The 19,049-nt window shown below is 41.3% G+C and overlaps 1 protein-coding gene across 1 annotated transcript; it reads left to right on the plus strand.

Annotated features, from left to right (window-relative positions):
• The first annotated feature begins 291 nt into the window (after nucleotides 1–291).
• LOC108714954 (zinc finger protein 423) lies at nucleotides 292–10,383 on the plus strand. The gene is made up of 4 exons (XM_041591479.1): nucleotides 292–387; nucleotides 1,791–1,936; nucleotides 5,567–5,655; nucleotides 6,773–10,383. Exons 1-4 carry the CDS (start codon nucleotides 292–294, stop codon nucleotides 10,003–10,005), a joined length of 3,564 nt encoding a protein of 1,187 aa, XP_041447413.1. The 3' UTR covers nucleotides 10,006–10,383.
• Nucleotides 10,384–19,049: the final 8,666 nt, after the last annotated feature.

Raw genomic sequence — 19,049 nt, forward strand, 5'->3', positions numbered from 1 at the left:
TATTTTAGAATTTGCCGTGCCGTGACTTTGCTTGTCCTTAAAAGCTGTCCTAATGCCAATGCCAATTCTTATTTTTATTTTGGATTACCTTGTTTGCAATAACTTCATTGTCAGTTTGAAAAAAAGTGGGGAGTGTGTACTGGAAATAGTTGTATGCTGGGCAATTTTAAAAAACACTGTATTGACATACTATTAAAGCAAAATTAACCCTTTAATTGCTTTTGAATGTGTGCCTGCATTTTTAGAGTGAAATAGGTCAGGGATGTCTGTAAAAGATCCCAAAGGGCCCTAATGGTGTCTCGTAGAAGTGAAAATGCACAGCTGCATTTAGGGTTTGGTGTGCTTCGGCAAAACGCAGGCGTCAAATTGGATACGACGGAGAATAAGGTAAGAAATACAAATGTCAGATTTTGTTGCAGCGTTCATCCGACACAACAGCGTGCAGCATCGGATGAACGCTGCGACGCTATCCGCTATTGCTTACCTTATTCTCAGTTGCATCTGATTTGACCCCTGTGTTTTGGCACAGCGCGTCAGATCCGCCAGAGACGCATCAAAGTCGTCCATGTATTTCTACCCTTAGGCAACAGTTGTAGACACACTCAATTATTGTGAAGGGGGTTGTACTCACACAGACACATGTAAGCGGCAAACGTAGGTGGGACACAGCATGTTGCATGCGTGTGTAAGAGCCCTTACATTGCTCTATAACATACTTTTAGGGTGGTGGAACAGAGGGAGATTAGTCGCCTAGCTCTAATGTTAGAAGGTTATTTGGCCTTGAGCACTGTTGTGTCTATTGGCACAGGCTGCCGTGGGCGTCCTGGAGATATGTCTGCCTCTGAATCACTTAATAACTTTAGGGTTCTCATAATGGACTGTGGGGAAAAGCGCAGATTCGCAAAAGCAATCGGGCGGACACAGGGCTTGCATGCCAAACCCAGGAAAACTGAACTTTCCGTACTATTACGTCCAGTACGCAGTGCAGTTATGTCAATTTGAATGTATTGGTGAAATTAAGTCAGACACATCTCCCCCTGGCAACAGCAATTGCTCTGGCACCAAACATAGCATTTGCCTTCAAAGCTGCACTTTGGGTGCAGTAAGAATATGACCACTTAAAGGGTGGATCACCTATAAGGTAACTTTTATTATGTTATAGAACAGCCAATTCTAAGCAACTTTTCAATTGGTTTTCATTGTTTATTTTTTATAGTTTTATAGTTATTTGCCTTTTTCTTCTGACTCTTTGCAGCTTTCAAATGGGCACCGCTGACTTCCTTCTAAAAAACAAACGCCCTGTAAGGATACAAATGTATTGTTATTGTTACTTTTTATTACTGATCCTTCTATTCAGGTCCTCTCCTATTCATATTCCAGTCTTTTGTTCAAATCAATGCATGGTTGCTAGGGTAATATGGACCAGATATCAAAAGGAGAAATTAAAGAGCTGACCCATATAGCTGCACCCTCCCATCCATAACCTCCGAAGCTCATATGAAGTGGTTTAATTAAAACATAACCTTTAATACAACAGTAAAACAATATGTCTAGTGTGCAACATTAAAATACCAGTTAGCTGCAGGAGGCTGATTGACCAGGCAAATAGGTTGGTTCAAGAGGTTATATGTTATTGCACCTGTATAACTAATAATAGACTAATTAATAGTCAAAATTATTATGTAGCATATTTAAAATGCCACCGTTACAACATGCAATCGCCAACAGTCACCCATAGGATACCCCTCACAATGCCAACCCCTTCACCCACTTCGAGATTCCTCTCATAGAGTGATAAGGCCGTTATCGTGAAACAACTTTCGGTGGAGTGCAGTGTGCCTCAGGCACATCAAAACATCGAATTGCTACAAGTACTCGCCCTCGGATCCACAAGAGCCTCCAACCCCTTCACCCACAATGAGTCCCCTCCCGATCTGTAAATTGTAATTTCGTCGCCAGCCTCTATATGCTTTTGACAAAGCCCGCAACTGCCGGGTGAAACGTGCGTCAGGCGCACTTTTATCTCACGGTTAGGTAGAACTGCTGATAGGGACTTTGAAGGGCAATTACAAATTATGGATCGGGAGGGGACTCATTTTGGGTGAAGGGGTTGGAGGCTTTTGTGGATCCGAGGGCGAGTACTTGTAGCAATTCGATGTTTTGATGTGCCTGAGGCACATCGTTGTTTCACAATAATGGCATTATCACTCTATGGGAAGGATCTCGAAGTGGGTGAAGGGGTTGGCATTGTGAGGGGTATTCTCTGGGTGACTGTTGGCGATTGTACTTTATCACAGTGGGATTTTGAATATGCTACATAATAATTTTGACTATTAGTCTATTATTAGTTATACAGGTGCAATAGCATCTAACCCCTTGAACCCACCTACCTATTGCCTGGTCAATCAGCCTCCTGCAGCTGGTATTTTAATGTTGCACACTAGATTTGTTTTACTGTTGTATTAAAGGTTATGTTTTAATTAAACCACTTCATATGAGCTTCGGAGGTTATGGATGGGAGGAGCCGCTCCTGGTACCTTTAAGAGCCGAATTTCCGTTTTTTAAACCGGAAATTCGGCTTTACTAATGCGAGAGAGCGCAATTGCGCTCTCTCGCATTAGTGTTCCTGCCTGCCCTCCCGACAGGTAAGTCGGCGAGGGGGGGCGGCATTGCAGAAGCCGCCTCAAGCGGCCCTTAGGCAAGAATCGGCGCTGAGTGTAGGTGAACAGTGTTTACACACTTGATAAAGGGCCTAGCCCGAAACATGTTGTGTTCTTCACATTCCCAATAAAAGTTTTTGCAGTCAAAGAAAACTGCTGTGGATTTGTCCTGCACTTGGATTTCTTTTGATTAGGTGAACAGTGTTTGTATATACTGTAGCTACTACTTTAGTAACATGTGGTTTATTAAATTTCAGCAAATGTGTGTAAAACACATAATTATATCTATATGTGTGTGTGTGTATATCTATCTTTCTATATCTATATACTATACTGTATGTATATCTATCTTTCTATATATATTATACTGTATATATCTGTGTATAATATATATATATATATATATATATATATATATATATATATACATCTATACACAAAACAAAAATAGGCCGTCCGCACACCAACAAATCACAATACACCAGGGGCTGCCACAATATCGAATATTTAACAGTCCATGGGTAGTTAGCAGTGCACACTGGAATTTTTAAAAAACGTTAAATTTAAAAAGAGCATAATACATGCATGCATCGACGTTTCAGTCCTGGTCTTGGACCGTTATCAAGATGTGTTTGTTGCAAAACAACTCCTTAGAGAAAACCAGGGCTATACAACTTAAGGAGATGGAGAACAGGTTTTAAGCAAGAGGGTATCCGAAAAGGGTACTAACACGTGCTCTCTATATTGCTAAAAAGAGGGTTCTGGGGGGTGACAAGGAGGATCGTGTATCTAATAATCTAGTGTTTGCCACACAGTTTGGAGGTATTTCAGGACAAATTAAAAAGGTTATACATAAGAATTGGAACATTCTACAAGCAGACAGCAGTCTGAAAACAGTATTGTCTAGTCCCCCCACTATAGCTTATAAGAGAGGTGTCAGCCTCCGGAATCTTTTGGTGAAGACAGATCCGATAGAGTGTTATCAAAAACCGCAGACCGGTTGGCTTGCCAATCGAAAAATGGGATGTTTCAGATGTCCCTCTTGCACTTCATGTAGATATATGAGCCCGAGTCAGAGTTTTAATCATCCCCATACAGGCAAATGATTTGCCATTCGATCACACATCACATGTACTACTACACATGTGATTTATTTAATAACTTTCCCATGTGGTCTTTCCTATGTCGGTAAAACTGATCTTACATTGCACCTTAGGATGGATGCCCACCGTTCGGCTATAAGTACAGCATTTAGGGACTACACCTCGAAGCCTGTTGCTAAACATTTCTTAGAGAAAGGTCACCACCTACCAACATTTAAATATATTGGTATAGATCACATTCCTTCACTTAGGAGAGGGGGTGATAGGTCCAAAATGCTTCTCCAGAGGGAATGCTTTTGGATTAAGAAACTTAATACATTGGCACCCCACGGCCTTAATGAGCGGTTGTCCTTGTCGTGCTTTTTGGAACAGAGATAAAGATCCAATTAAATTGTTTCAGTGTATCTCTAAGTGCCGAGGTTGTTACACAATGTTTGAATTGATACGGTTTATCTTAGATTTCAATAATGTATCTGATTTAACAAACATGTTTAAGAGTTGTTACATTTAAATGACCATTGATACTGTGACAACCGTCTGGTTTTATGTGTTGGTGATTTTTCAGTGACTTCATTTCCTGTTTAGGCTCACAGAAGAGTATAAAGTTTTTGTTTTAACCACATGTATCTTGTTAACGGTCCAGGACCGAAACGTCGATGCATGTATTATGCTAAATAAATAAATTCAATTTTTTTTAAAAATTCCAGTGTGCGCTGCTAACTACCCATGGACTGTTATATATATATATTTCCGTACAAAATGGAGTGGAGCTCACCCTTAGTCCATGACTTAGTCCACGTTCGTGGACAAATTATATAACCAATAAAAAAGTCAAGACAACTTTGTGCAAAGTTCTTTACCAACAGGTAACAGCAAACATGCAACGTTTCGAAGCTCCCGCTTCTTTCTCAAGCATTAATGATTGCTATGACATCACAACCTCATTTAAAGCATAGGTAGTACACACCTCTCATCATTATGCAAATCAGTACCCTTGTGTTACAGATCAATTCACTTTAGTAAGTTAAACAGCATTTTGTATATATCAAAACATGCATCATCTCACAAAGATTAGTTACAGGTTAAAAGACCTAACCAAATTCAATCGACATGTGAAATCCTAAATGATCTGCAAAGAATGCAAGGTTATGTGCCCATATATCTTTGTCCCAAACCCCTTTTTTAATTGCACAAAGTTGTCTTGACTTTTTTGTTGGTTATATATATATATATATACATATATATATATATACATATAAAATCCAAAAAGGTAAGGTGCACACTGGGATCCTTTGTAGCTTTTTTAAAAAAAGATAAATTTTATTCAATACATGTTAAAAGGAGGTCAACGTTTCGGTCTGTTCCTAAGACCTTTATCAAGACCAATAACACACTCAAAAACATTGTTTCCATAAATAAGTAAAACCAATTAACACTCACCCAATCCCATGCAGCCCCATGGGACATGTGATGCAGGCTCCACCCCGGCCGGGGGTTAAACCAAACACCACCTGAACCATATAGAAAGGAAGAAAACATAAGGAGACACTTTCATTAGTATTTACATAGTTGCAACAAATGTAACAAATATTGTGCAAACAGGAATGTTGCAAAATAAACATAGTTACCTTATCAAATATTAATGTACATCTTATTTTGTGTTATCTTTGTTTCAGAAAGCACAAAAAGGAGCAGTGCTCATTTAACCCTGTCGGTACCATAGTATTAAGCTTTTTAATCCAAAACACTTCTCTCTGGAGAAGCATTTTGGCTCTATCTCCCCCTCATGTGGTGTTTTATCAGAAACCGCTTGCCGGTATGGGGATGTAAAAAGCTATTCCCTGGTGTCATGAACCTGCACGAAGTACAGCTTCGGCATTTAAAACAACCAGGTAAGTCACTTCGAAGCCAGGTCTCCTGTCTAGTTTGATAGCACCTCACTGGATCACTTTTAACCAAAAGATCCCTTACCTAAGGTACACAAGAATATGCAGAAACCACCTGGGCGCCCTATAGTGTCTAGTCGGGGTTCTTTACTACACCCGATTTGTATATATTTGGATACCATACTGCAACCGGTAGTGCAAAATAACCCTACTTATTTGAGGGACACCCCACACTTGCTAGAGTGTTTGAAATCTTTGGTGATCCCTAATGAGCTCACATGCTGGATGGCTAGTCTTGATGTTGTTAGCCTTTATACCTGCATTCCTCATGAGGCTGGGATGGAGGCAGTGAAAAAGTCTCTGGAGACTTTTGAGTCATATGAAGGGCCACCAATACCATTTGTAATGGAACTATTAAGATTATCCTTAACAATTAATTATTTTCGATTCGAAACCAATTTTTATTTACAGACTAGACAGGAGACCTGGCTTCGAAGTGACTTACCTGGTTGTTTTAAATGCCCAAGCTGTACTTCGTGCAGGTTCATGACACCAGGGAATAGCTTTTTACATCCCCATACCGGCAAGCGGTTTCTGATAAAACACCACATCACCTGTACTACAACCCATGTAATCTATATGATTACTTGCCCGTGTGGGCTGTCATATATAGGTAAAACTGACCAAACATTGCGGTTAAGGATGGATGGACATCGATCCGCAATTAGTACAGCGTTTCGTGATGGTAATACGAATAAACCTGTGGCAAATCATTTTCTTCAAGTTGGGCATAGGTTACCTACTTTACGCTTTATTGCCATTGACCATGTTCCTCCCCCTAGAAGAGGGGGAGATAGAGCCAAAATGCTTCTCCAGAGCGAAGTGTTTTGGATTAAAAAGCTTAATACTATGGTACCGGCAGGGTTAAATGAGCACTGTTCCTTTTTGTGCTTATTGAAACAACGATAACAAGGAACGATTCAAGGAACATTTGTTTGTGCATATTGTTCAGGACTGAATGCAGTAATATAGTTTTATGAACATTTTTCTGAAGAAGCTCTGGCCTTATTTCACAAATGCACTGGGAATTGACTTTTATCATATTTTTGCTTTCATATTACAGATGGTGATGACGACCCACAATTCTCTTGGGTGCCTTCATCTCCCTCCAGCAAAGACGTTGCTTCACCTACTCCGATAATAGGGGATGAATGTGATCTTGGCATAGGAGAGGAAGAAGGGGGATCTGGGTTGCCATATCCATGCCAGTTTTGTGACAAGTCTTTTAGTCGTCTGAGCTACCTGAAACAACACGAGCAAATCCACAGTGACAAGTTACCTTTCAAGTGTACCTATTGCAGTTGTCTTTTTAAGCACAAGAGAAGTAGGGACCGCCACATAAAACTCCACACAGGAGATAAAAAGTATCATTGTCATGAATGTGAGGCTGCCTTTTCCCGCAGCGACCACCTGAAAATTCACTTAAAAACACACAGTTCTAGCAAGCCATTTAAATGCACAGTGTGTAAGGGTGGATTCTCCTCAACTATTTCACTGCAGAGTCACATGCAGGCTCACAGAAAAAACAAGGAATATATGACAGACAAAGAGATGAAGAAGTGCGACTTCATGTGTGATTACTGTGAAGAGACATTTAGCCAGACTGAAGAGCTGGAGAAGCATGTGATGACACACCATCCACAGCTCTCAGAAAAAGCTGATCTGCAATGTATTCATTGCCCTGAAGTATTTGCAGATGAAACCTCTTTGCTTACCCATATCGACCAAGTCCATGCTAACAAAAAACACAAGTGTCCTATGTGCCCAGAGCAGTTTTCTTCAGTAGAAGAAGTCTATTGTCATCTTGATAGCCACAGACAGCCTGACTCAAGTAACCATAGCATTAGTCCAGATCCAGTTCTAGGTAGTGTGGCATCAATGAGCAGTGCAACCCCTGATTCGAGTGCTTCATTGGAACGAGCTTCCACTCCAGATTCTACTCTGAAGCCTATAAGTGGTCATAAAAAAACAGGGTCATTGGAAAGAGAAGCTGGGCAGAACTGGCCTAAAATTGCCTACAGCTGTCCTTACTGTTCTAAACGAGACTTTAACAGTTTGGCAGTTCTTGAAATTCATTTGAAAACAATCCATGTGGATAAACCTCAGCAAAACCATACATGTCAGATCTGTCTGGATTCCTTGCCTACTTTGTACAACCTAAATGAGCATGTCAGAAAGGTACATAAGAACCATGCATACCCAATGGTACAGTTTTGCAACATAACAGCATTTCACTGTAACTATTGTCCAGAGATGTTTGCTGATATAAACAGCCTCCAAGAGCATATACGAATTACACATTGTGGCCCAACTGCAACACCACAGGAAGGCAATAATGCTTTCTTTTGTAACCAGTGTTCTATGGGATTTCTTACAGAGTCTTGCTTGACAGAACATATTCAACAAACACACTGCAATGTAGGAAGCTCAAAATTGAAATCACCTGCCATTAAGCCAACACAGTCTTTCATGGAAGTGTATTCATGCCCTTACTGTACAAACTCCCCCATATTTGGCTCCATACTAAAGCTCACAAAACATATTAAAGAAAATCACAAAAACATTCCACTGGCACATCATAAGAAGTCTAAATCTGAACAAAGTCCTGTCTCATCAGATGTTGAAGTGTCTTCCCCTAAAAGGCAAAGGTTGTGTGCCAGCCTTAACTCTGTGTTCAATGGAGAGTATCCTTGTAATCAGTGTGATCTAAAGTTTTCCAACTTTGATACATTTCAAACACATTTAATGTCCCATTTGGAACTGCTCTTAAGAAAGCAGTCCTGCTCTCAGTGTAAAGAGGACTTTGATTCTCAGGAGTCTCTCCTTCAACATCTCACAATGCACTACATGACAACATCTACACACTCTGTCTGTGAAAGCTGTGACAAACAGTTTTCTTCAGTGGATGATCTGCAAAAGCATTTATTAGACATGCATACTTTTGTGTTATATCATTGCACGCTCTGCCAAGAAGTCTTTGATTCCAAGGTTTCCATCCAAGTACATCTTGCAGTAAAACACAGCAAAGAGAAGAAAATGTATTGTTGTACAGCATGTAACTGGGATTTCAGAAGAGAGGTGGACTTGCAGCTTCATGTGAAGCATATCCACTTGGGAAACCCAGCGAAATCACACAAGTGCATCTTCTGTGGGGAAACGTTCAGCACAGAAGTAGAGCTTCAGTGCCACATCACAACTCACAGTAAGAAATACAATTGCAAATTTTGTAGTAAAGCTTTCCATGCTATTATCTTATTGGAGAAACACCTGCGTGAGAAACACTGTGTCTTTGACGCCAATAATCAAAATCAAAATGGCACAGCCAATGGAATGGCGCCGGCAAATAAAAAGTCAGAGTCTGTGGAAGCACAGAGTGTGCTGATAAAGAATCCAGATGTTACCAACGGTCATGAAGCCAGCGAAGATGATGTAGATGCTTCTGAGCCTATGAATGGTTGTGATATCTGTGGAGCAGCCTATACAATGGAAGTTCTCCTGCAAAACCATCGCCTAAGAGACCATAACATCAGACCAGGGGAAGGTGATGGTTCAAGAAAGAAGGCAGAATTTATTAAGGGTACTCACAAATGCAACATCTGCTCTAGAACATTTTTCTCAGAAAATGGACTCAGAGAACACATGCAAACACACAGAGGCCCTGCAAAATATTATATGTGTCCCATTTGTGGGGAACGGTTTCCCTCCCTTTTAACACTAACTGAGCACAAAGTTACTCACAGCAAAAGCTTGGACACAGGGAAATGTAGGATTTGCAAAATGCCTCTTCAAAGCGAAGAAGAATTTATTGACCACTGTCAGATGCATCCAGACCTTAGAAATTCCCTAACTGGATTTCGATGTGTTGTGTGTATGCAGACTGTTACTTCTACTCTTGAGCTTAAAATTCATGGTACATTCCATATGCAGAAACTGGTTGGGAATTCTGCTGCCTCCTCTCCTAATGGTCAGACATTGCAGAAGATGTACAAATGTGCTCTTTGCTTAAAAGAGTTTAGGAACAAGCAAGATCTGGTAAAGCTAGATGTCAATGGCTTGCCATATGGTCTGTGTGCTGGGTGCTTGAGTAGATCCACCAATGGACAACCATCAAACTCAACATTAGAAGAAGCTTGTGATCAACTGTGTACTAGTCTAAGGTGCCCAGAGTGTAGTGTCAAATTTGAAAGTACAGAAGACCTGGAAAGTCATATTCAGATTGCTCACAGAGACCTGGCACGTGATGGTAGTGGACAAAGAAAAGTTGCTCAGTCCTCTCCAGTCCCTAGAGTAAGTTAATTCATTAACTCCTGACAATAAGAAATCTTTAACTGAGATTTAATGACTATTAAGTAATGATAGTTTTTGTCTTTTTAACTTGATATTTACTGCATTTCAATTGCCCCTTTTTTTAGAACCACTAGGTGTCATATATTTTCACCACTGTGCTTTTCAGTTTTCTTTTTCTCCAAAGATTCTTTGATTGTCACCCTGTGGGTTGGGTAGTTAGCTTTTCTTGTGGCATAGTAGTGGAAAATGGAGTGCTCATTTAAGAAGCACTAGTGTCTGGCGTAAGGATGCACAAGTTATGGCACAGGTGTGCACCACCCCTCATGAATACATTGCAACCAAACAAAAGTAACTCTGTATTCATGGGGGGGAGGATGTAATGATGCTTATGAGGGGGATGTCAGGGTCAAAGTGTGAATAACATGGCATTTGCACCTGTTATTTGTACTTTGACCTGCTGTCAGTAAATTAGTCCTTTTGTATATTGCAGACAAATCCTGTCCTGACATGGTGAGAACCAGAAAGTACTTAAAGGGTCAGTATATCTGCTTTTCAATATGCAAGCAATGTATATATCCTTCTTTTTTATTACTATTATTTCAATTAAGAAATATTTGTGATGTTATAGTTTGCACTGAACAAGAGAATTAAGCAACTTACAATTTCGCACTTTTTGGTTCTCCAGGGGAAAATGATTTAATGGCAAATAACAGCAAGTTATTTGCCATTAAGAGCAATCTAAAAGTTACCTATAATGGCTAATGCTATAAAAGGGATTTCTCCACCTGCAGAGAAACAGCTACCTGCCAATGAGTTTAATGGTAACCGTCTGTCACCTCTCAATTCACTGCTGTGGTATTTTTAGATAAATATGTATTAAATAGTGGACTCTAAATTTCACCCACTAATATATACACCTCTAAAAATCTCATAGGAAGAGCGAGTTTTCCTGTGAATTCTGTAATTTCCATTTGGTAAATTTGCCTCATACAGGCAATAACAGCCAGATCCAGTTTCAGTCATTTCTTCCTGCAATGATAATGCTTGGTGTGCTGTTAGCCCTAAATTTGTCTGTATTCTGTCTGTTTGTTGTATTTGGTTAAGTGGTAGACTTATTTGGACTTACCTTAAGGGGGTTAGACAGGTACACCGTATGCTTTTCTATTAGATGCACTGACCTGGTGTTGTTCACATCATAGTAGACAGTCATACTGCTAGGGAATCCTAAGATAGTGTTATAATATTTTGTAATTAACTAAGCATAAGTGGGGCATGGATATGTGGGGCATGGCTATGTAAGGCACCACACAAGACATGGTTTATAATAATCCTGAAATAATAACAAACTTGTGTTGACTTCTAACTCTCAGCCCAATTGCCACAAAAGCTGTCCCTCTCTGACATCTAGAAGCGGGGGCAAATGTAAATGTGGCTCCTACCTGCTAGGGAGTCGACATGCACAAAAAAGTGAGGTTACCATCTTGAATAAGGCCTCTGGCATGGCTCCAAATATGGGAGGCACTGCCAAACTTGACACACAACATCTGCCCGAGATGTCTCCAGGCTCTACTGCAGTTCTGGAGCCTATCATAGAATCGAAAATGGCACTCTCCTAAAAGATGGACAACCTCAAAGCTGAACTGCAGACAGATTTCGTGGGGGCATGGATAAATCTGGGGCCGGATGGATGAAGCGGAATACCGCCTGAGCAACATTGAATCCCATCCAAAACAAACTACTGTCCGTGAGTTGCAGGGCTTACACAGTGGGCTGAGTATGCTGAAAACTGCATGGGATGCAACAATGTCCATCTATTGGCCTAGCTGATGAGGGTACCTAACCCTAAGGAATTTATTGAAAATCTGTTGACAGATCTGCATACGAATATTAACCTGTCAATAGCATATTTGGTGGAAAGAGCACATTCCTTTCTGCCGGGTGATTACTGGGACCCCTACCAGACTATTTATCCTTAGCTTATTAAACTACAGGGATTGTGAAACCATCATACTTGCTGTATAACACAATGACAAAGTTAAATATAATAACCCATACTTCAGTTTTATCTTGACTTTACTGCAGAGCTGCAGAAGAAATGGAGCACCTTCATGGGCATTCACCAGTGGCAGTACAGTACAGTATGCTTTTATTCAAGCAGTCTGATTCACAGACCCCTCTGAAGAGATGGCTAGATAACCGTATATGCCACTGTTCTAACCAAGGGCTGTGTTAGTACTGTAGAAAGTACTACCTTGAACATGGAGCAAGTAACAAACTATTTTCTTTTTTCTTAATGTAACTAGTTAGCTAGTTTAAAGAGATTCTGACACCAGAAAATAACCCTTTTTATATTCATCATAACATTATCTTGCTATTTATAATTTTGCCTTAAAAGTATTTGCCTGATGCTTTTACTTTACCTTTCTTACACCCATGTTCCTCTATGAGGGGGCTGCCATATTAATGCAGCAGTAGTCTGTTAGCATTAGAAACTCTAACTGACAGACTGAGATAGGACAGTCAGGTTGGCAAAACAGTCATGTTTAGGAACTTCAAGTGACAATTACTTACAAAAGTAGAAGTATCAGAAAAAAACGATCAATGCGACCTATATGTAACTTTTAATGTAGATTAATATTTTGAAAAGAAAATTCTTGGTGTCAGTATCACTTTAAGGACTAGGACTCAGGATCAGGGTGGGGGGAAGTATAATAAATGTTTATGTTTTGGTAAGTATGCATATTATTTTTGACTCTTTCATGCAGATACTGTTCAAGCCAGCTTCTCATTTCTGCTCTTTCTCTTTTTCTTTCCCTAACTTATACTTTCCTGTACTCTTCTCTAGAGCCCTAGTATTCTAGTTCATATGCAGACATAAACTGGATGTACTACTGTTATAGGATTTTGCACCGGGTCCAGTTGTATTTACAGGGTCCTACACCTGCAGCTTGATTCAAGAACCCGGGCTTATTATATCTGTCTTTCATTGAAAGATCGGCCTGAGAGCTCCAAGTTAGTGGAAGCTCGGAGATGGACACACCCTAGCTTTGTGAAATTTTCTTGTTTTCCTGACTAGCCTACCTAGCCTACCTCCCGCTCTAGACGGCCCAAACCTGCTCCTGTGGCCGCCCCCTGAAGTAAAGGAGAGTATCTGCGCATGATAAGACATGGCACAATTGCACAATTGCACACGCGAATGCTTGTACAAATGCGGTGGGGGTAGGATTTCAATTAGTTCAGAAGTTGCAAGGGGGTCACCAGTAGCTGCCAGGTGTTGGTGTTGCAGCCCCGGTTGGCCCCCCAGTGCTCCAGTTCAACTGTTCAGCTCATTAAACAGGTTAATTATCTAACCAGAGGTATATCTGATTATTCCACACAGGAAATTGTATTGTGTATAGCACAAGGCCCTCCAGAGTCTACAGACTACCTCCTCACTGGGCAATCCATGCTCCAGGTAACTCAGAAAGAGGTTAGCCAGCCAAGTATACATAGCCAATCCCACAGAAAATAACAAAAATGACTGGCTTCAATCAACCCACTTTCTTAGCTAATATTGAGCTGGGCCAGAAACAACTCTTCATTGGGCACAAAGGATTTTCAGATCAGGTGATAAAGCAGGTAAAGTGCTAGCAATTTAATCAGGAATCGGTAATCTGCTACTATACCCAGTATTAGAGACTCCACAGGCACCTACATTACTGCCTCTCTCCAAATTGAGGTGGAATACTACCAAGACGTATATACAACAAAACACAAGAAGAAATTCATAGATACTTAGGAGCTATACCGTTGCCCTGCCAATCTAGTTATACCCTAATTGTGTGAGATAATCTGATCTCCAGTGATGAAGTTAAATAGGCTCAGACTGCTGCCATCTGAGTTTTATAAAAATCACATGGTAACATTTGACCAAGATTTTTAATGACATCTTTCAATCCAGCACACTCTCTGAGTCAATGCATAAAGCCCACATTATGATTATACCAAAGAAGGGAAATACACCATGCATTACACATAATACAGGCCTGTTTTGCTGATCAACTGCAATGCCAAAATTAAGTTCTGGCCAACTCAAACCAAACTAGATTTATTCCAACTAAGGCAATGGAAATCAATATCCTGCATTTTTCATCAATTTACAAATTGCCCATGACGATGGTGGACACAGGGTGGTGGTGGTACTAAATGCCAAGCAAGCATTTAACTCAGTGGAGTGGTCCTTCCTCTGAGAAACTGTAAAACTGTAAAATATATGGTTTCAGGCCCCATTTTATTCAGTGGATCCAGCTGCTTTATCATTTGCCATTAGCTCAAATATGGGCTTACAATGTGCTCTTCTCCCTTCTCACTCCAATATGATATGAGGCATATACTTAGACAACATAGGCCTGGCCCTAAATAACTTGCTTGATACAATTACTGCGTTTGGGGTCCCCAACCTTTTTCTATTCAAATATATAAAAAGTTCCTGGGGATGCCAAATAAGGGCCATGTTCAATTTTTTTTGATAGCCCTATGTGGAGTGAAAGCCTACAAGATTTCTTTTTTTTTAATAGTGCACCTGGTTTTTATTTAACCAAAACTTGCCTCTAAACCAGAAATCCAGGCATTTCAGTGAATCTGCGTCTCTCCACCTCATTAATATTTATCAGGTGGAGAGAAGCATGCAATACAGGAGTCTGCTGTTGCCTTTATTATTGCTAATGGTCGTAGAGCACCTGACAAGCAGAGGAGATGTAAGTGTGAAGAGGGCAAGATCCCCACTTTTAGAATCATACTGTATAGTTGTACCAAGGTTCTCATATCTCATATAAAAAATCTTCTTTTATTAATCATGTTCCAATTCAGATTTTTTTGGAGAATTACAAATGCTCACGTTCTTCTAAGGTTTTGCAATAGTAGAACAGTAGAACCCCAATTTTATGTCCCTGGATTTTATGGTTTCCTGGTATTGACTGTATTTTGTTGTTGTCCCATTCAGGCAAGCTTTATTTTTTCTTTCCTGGATTTGATGTTTCCCCATAAGTAACACTGTTTGATGCGGTCCCCTGGGAAATGTAAAATTGGGGTTCTACTGGATATATATATATATATATATATATATATATATATATATATATATATATATATATATATATATACTATAAATGTTCTCCAATAAGAATTAAGGGAAACCTCTCTAAATTGCCTCTCCTCTGCAATCTTCACTCAATTGAGGATTTATTTTATTCAGATGTACCTCTTGGGGAGTACTTTGTATGGAGTTTCTAGAAGTGAAATTTTAGTGAAGTGTAGATTCCCAGTGTAGACCAGATGGCACAATTGGCTCCCTAAATACAGAACAAGTTCTAAGCTCCCTGGTCACAGCTCTGCTTCCACCTGTAGCAGCCGTCTTTCGCCTCGAGAGGTGCCCTCAGCTACTCAGATACCGCCAGTTCTTAATAAGAGAGGAGCCAAGCAAGAGTTCTGGACTAGCAAAGGGGCATGGTCGTTACCAAGGTTTTGGACGGAAGGTAACAGTCATAAAAAGACTGGAGGTTAAAAAAAAATTATACTCAAAAGATTATCGAGTCTTATTGAGTGCACAAATTGTGACATATCCATGTACTTGATGGTTGATTGTAAATTATCGAAAACTGACTAAAGGATCATGTACAGAGGGTGTTTGTCAATGGTACATTCTCGGCTTAAAGCGATACTGACACGTTAAAAGTTATATACAAGGGGGGGCGTGGCCTGATGGCGATCGAGGAGCTCCGAACCTCTGTCATCCTGTCTGCCCATTTGCAAACACCATTTGCACAGAAATTGTGGCACATAAGCGCCTATTACCTGCTGAATCCCGAGAGCACCGATGATGGGTAAGCATACGCGCACAACCAAGTCTGAAGCAGCCATGCAGCTTGAGCAATATGCACGAGTGATTCCCCAAGATGGCGCTGACTCAGCATGCGCCCCGCAGCGGGCCCCGTCACCTCCTCCCTTACCGACTGAGCCTCAACTAGCAGATGCGCCTGCACCGCCAGACCCCTCTCCCGCAGATCTAATGGCAGCCATTACGTAATGCCAAACTACATTGGCTGCTACATTCACCTCCAAATTGGAGGAACTTAAAGTGGATCTCTCACTCATTAAGCAGGACATGCAGAATATGAGAGAGCGCACAAGGCGCTTGGAGGAGAGGGTGGAGGGATTAGAAGACCGCACAGACCGGGTCCCAGGGGACATATGCCAGCTAAAGGATCTCCTACAAACAGCCACTGATAGAATTGATGATCTGGAGAATAGGCAGAGACGATCCAATGTACGGATAATAGGCCTTCCTGAACGCACTGAGGGGCCCAATCCGGAGCTCTTTGCTGAGAAGTGGCTCAAAGACACACTGGGACAGGAGCATTTCTCAACGCAATTTGTTGTGGAACAGGCACATAGGGTCCCTACAAGGCCTCTACCTCCTGGGGCACCTCCCAGAGCCTTCCTCACCAAGCTCCTAAATTACCATGATAGGGATGCAGCCCTTGGAGCGGCACGGAAGAAGGGAGACATATTGTTTGTGGGAGTCCGAGTATCGCTATATCCGGATTACTCCACGGTAGTCCAGAAGAAAATAAGTTCCTATCAAGGAGTCAAACGCCGGCTTAGAGACTTGGGTCTCGAATACTCCATGATGTTCCCGGCCAAACTATGAATCCAAGAGGGAAACAAGTCACTTTTCTTCGACAAACCTGAGTTGGTGGCCGACTGGCGCTGCAAAATCGGCAACCTTAATTCCGCTGATCTCCTGTTTGCCTGTATGAGACACCCAACAGCTGATCCTGGGTCGTGAACTGGTACAGTATAACTATGGCACTACACTGTTTGTCACATGGGCCACTATTTGGGGTCACAGGGCAACGGCTTATTTGCTACACCAGCTTATGATGTAACTGTAGCGACTATTTTTTATTTTTTGACCTAACCCTATACAGGATATATATTTGATTACTTTGAGCAAGCCACAGACAGGCACCATGGGAATGTACGTTTGCATCCATGCAGTCAATTAATCTGCTTAACTCAAATTTCTCTGCTATGCATGGAAGGAATATGTTTTCACTAGCTTCCCAATGGGTACCTGATTCTTTGACTTTGTGGGACTATGTCTGATTTACAAGGATTGCTTTCACCTGACTACTCACGGGGTTCTCCAGATAACTCTGACCCTCCAGCTTATATTATTGCACTCAATACGATGGTGTGAGCTTTGTTTTTTTTTCTCCTTTTTTTTTTGGTTCGGAACTCTAACTACGTAACTGTTGGGATCTAATCCAGACCTCACTCTTGTTGGTTAAAACGTTCTGGGATTAATGTATCTTCAAGTTGGGGGAGGATACAGGGAGGGGGGGTTTTTTGTTTTTCTTTGGGGAATGTATTTCCTTTACCTGATCCTTGCTCCTTTTCTCTAATCTTTGTCTCACGGGTCAACATGAATAAGTGTGATGATATTGTGGGGTCGGCATTGGAGGCATCCCCGGGCTTGATGCCTGCAACACTCCGTCTGTATATGGTATACACCAGACATCTGGTGGGCTGGAGCCGTGGGGTTGCCCCGGATGGCCTGCCTCGAACAAATTGTATTGTTTTCTAAATGGCTGATGGTAACTTTAAAGTTCTTATATGGAATGTCAGAGGGCTAAATAACAAAGTTAAGAGATCAGTTATTTTAGATACGCTAAAAAAGTCTGGCGCCGACCTCATGCTCCTCCAAGAAACACATTTAGTTGTGCAACGCACATGTGCCCTTAAACGCCACTGGATATCCGCTGCTTATACTTTGGAGTACTCTTCCCACTCTAGAGGGGTGGCAATTCTTGTCAGGAAATCCCTAAACTTCCATCTGGAAGGCCTGACTTCCGACAGGTTTGGCAGATATCTAATACTTCATGCACAGATTTTGGGAACATCCTACCTTATAATTAATGTCTACTTTCCTCCCCCAGCAGACACGCAACTGTTAAATGAAATAGTACTGAAGGTTGCTATGTTTGGACACTTACCTACAATTTGGGCAGGCGTCTTTAATATGGTCCTGAATCCTGACACAGATAGACTCAAACCCAACCCCCATGACTCACTCTCTTTTGCCCAGTGGGCCACAACTTTAGGATTAACCGATGCTTGGCGGTGGAAAAATCCGCTGTCCAAGCAATTCACATGCTATTCGTCAGCTACGGCTGCTCTCTCACGTATAGATTTGTATCTAGTCACTAATGAGATATTGCAAATAATGGAGGAAGTGCAGATATTACCCAGAATATGTTCCGATCATGCTCCAATGAGCCTAAGGATTAGAGCCAAAACCAATCACTGCGGCACGCAGTGGCGACTGTCCCCCAAATGGGTGCACCACCTTAAAATGGTTGAGGACATTCCTCATTCACTTACATTGTACTGGGAGGCTAATGAGGGTACGGCATCAGACTTGGTAGTTTCGGATGCGGCTAAAGCCTTTAGGGGGACTTATATTTCGCTTATCAAATCAGTACGACAACAGGTAGACTCGGAGGTGGCACAAACACGTGCTAGACTATTGGAAGCAGAGAAGGAGTTGGCCGACACCCCCTCTACTGAAAAGGCAACCCAAATGGCCACAGCCAAAAGGCAACTTGACTTACTATATGTGGATAAATTTTCCCAGAAAGAGTTATATAGAAATGCTGCTTCGATAAAGGCGACAAAAATGGGAAGCTATTAGCATTGCTGGCAAGAGGGGTGTATAATAGCACTGGTGACCTAATTACTGACCATCAAGAACTTGCTAATACATTTGGCCAATATTACCAATCCACGTATGCTGCCCCCCCCGTCTGCACTCCCAACTGAACTTGCGGAGTATCTTAGTTCCATTGAATTTCCCCAGTTAACTGATGAGCAAGGAGATTAGCTTGATATAGATATCTCCCAAGATGAGATAGAAAAAGCCATAAAGGACCTCCCACCAAATAAAACTCCAGGCCCCGATGGTATCCCAGGTGAATGGTATAAGACACACAGTAACCTACTTGCCCCCAAAT

This window comes from Xenopus laevis, chromosome 4S (assembly GCF_017654675.1).
Source record: "Xenopus laevis strain J_2021 chromosome 4S, Xenopus_laevis_v10.1, whole genome shotgun sequence".
NCBI classification, from domain to species: Eukaryota; Metazoa; Chordata; class Amphibia; order Anura; family Pipidae; genus Xenopus; species Xenopus laevis.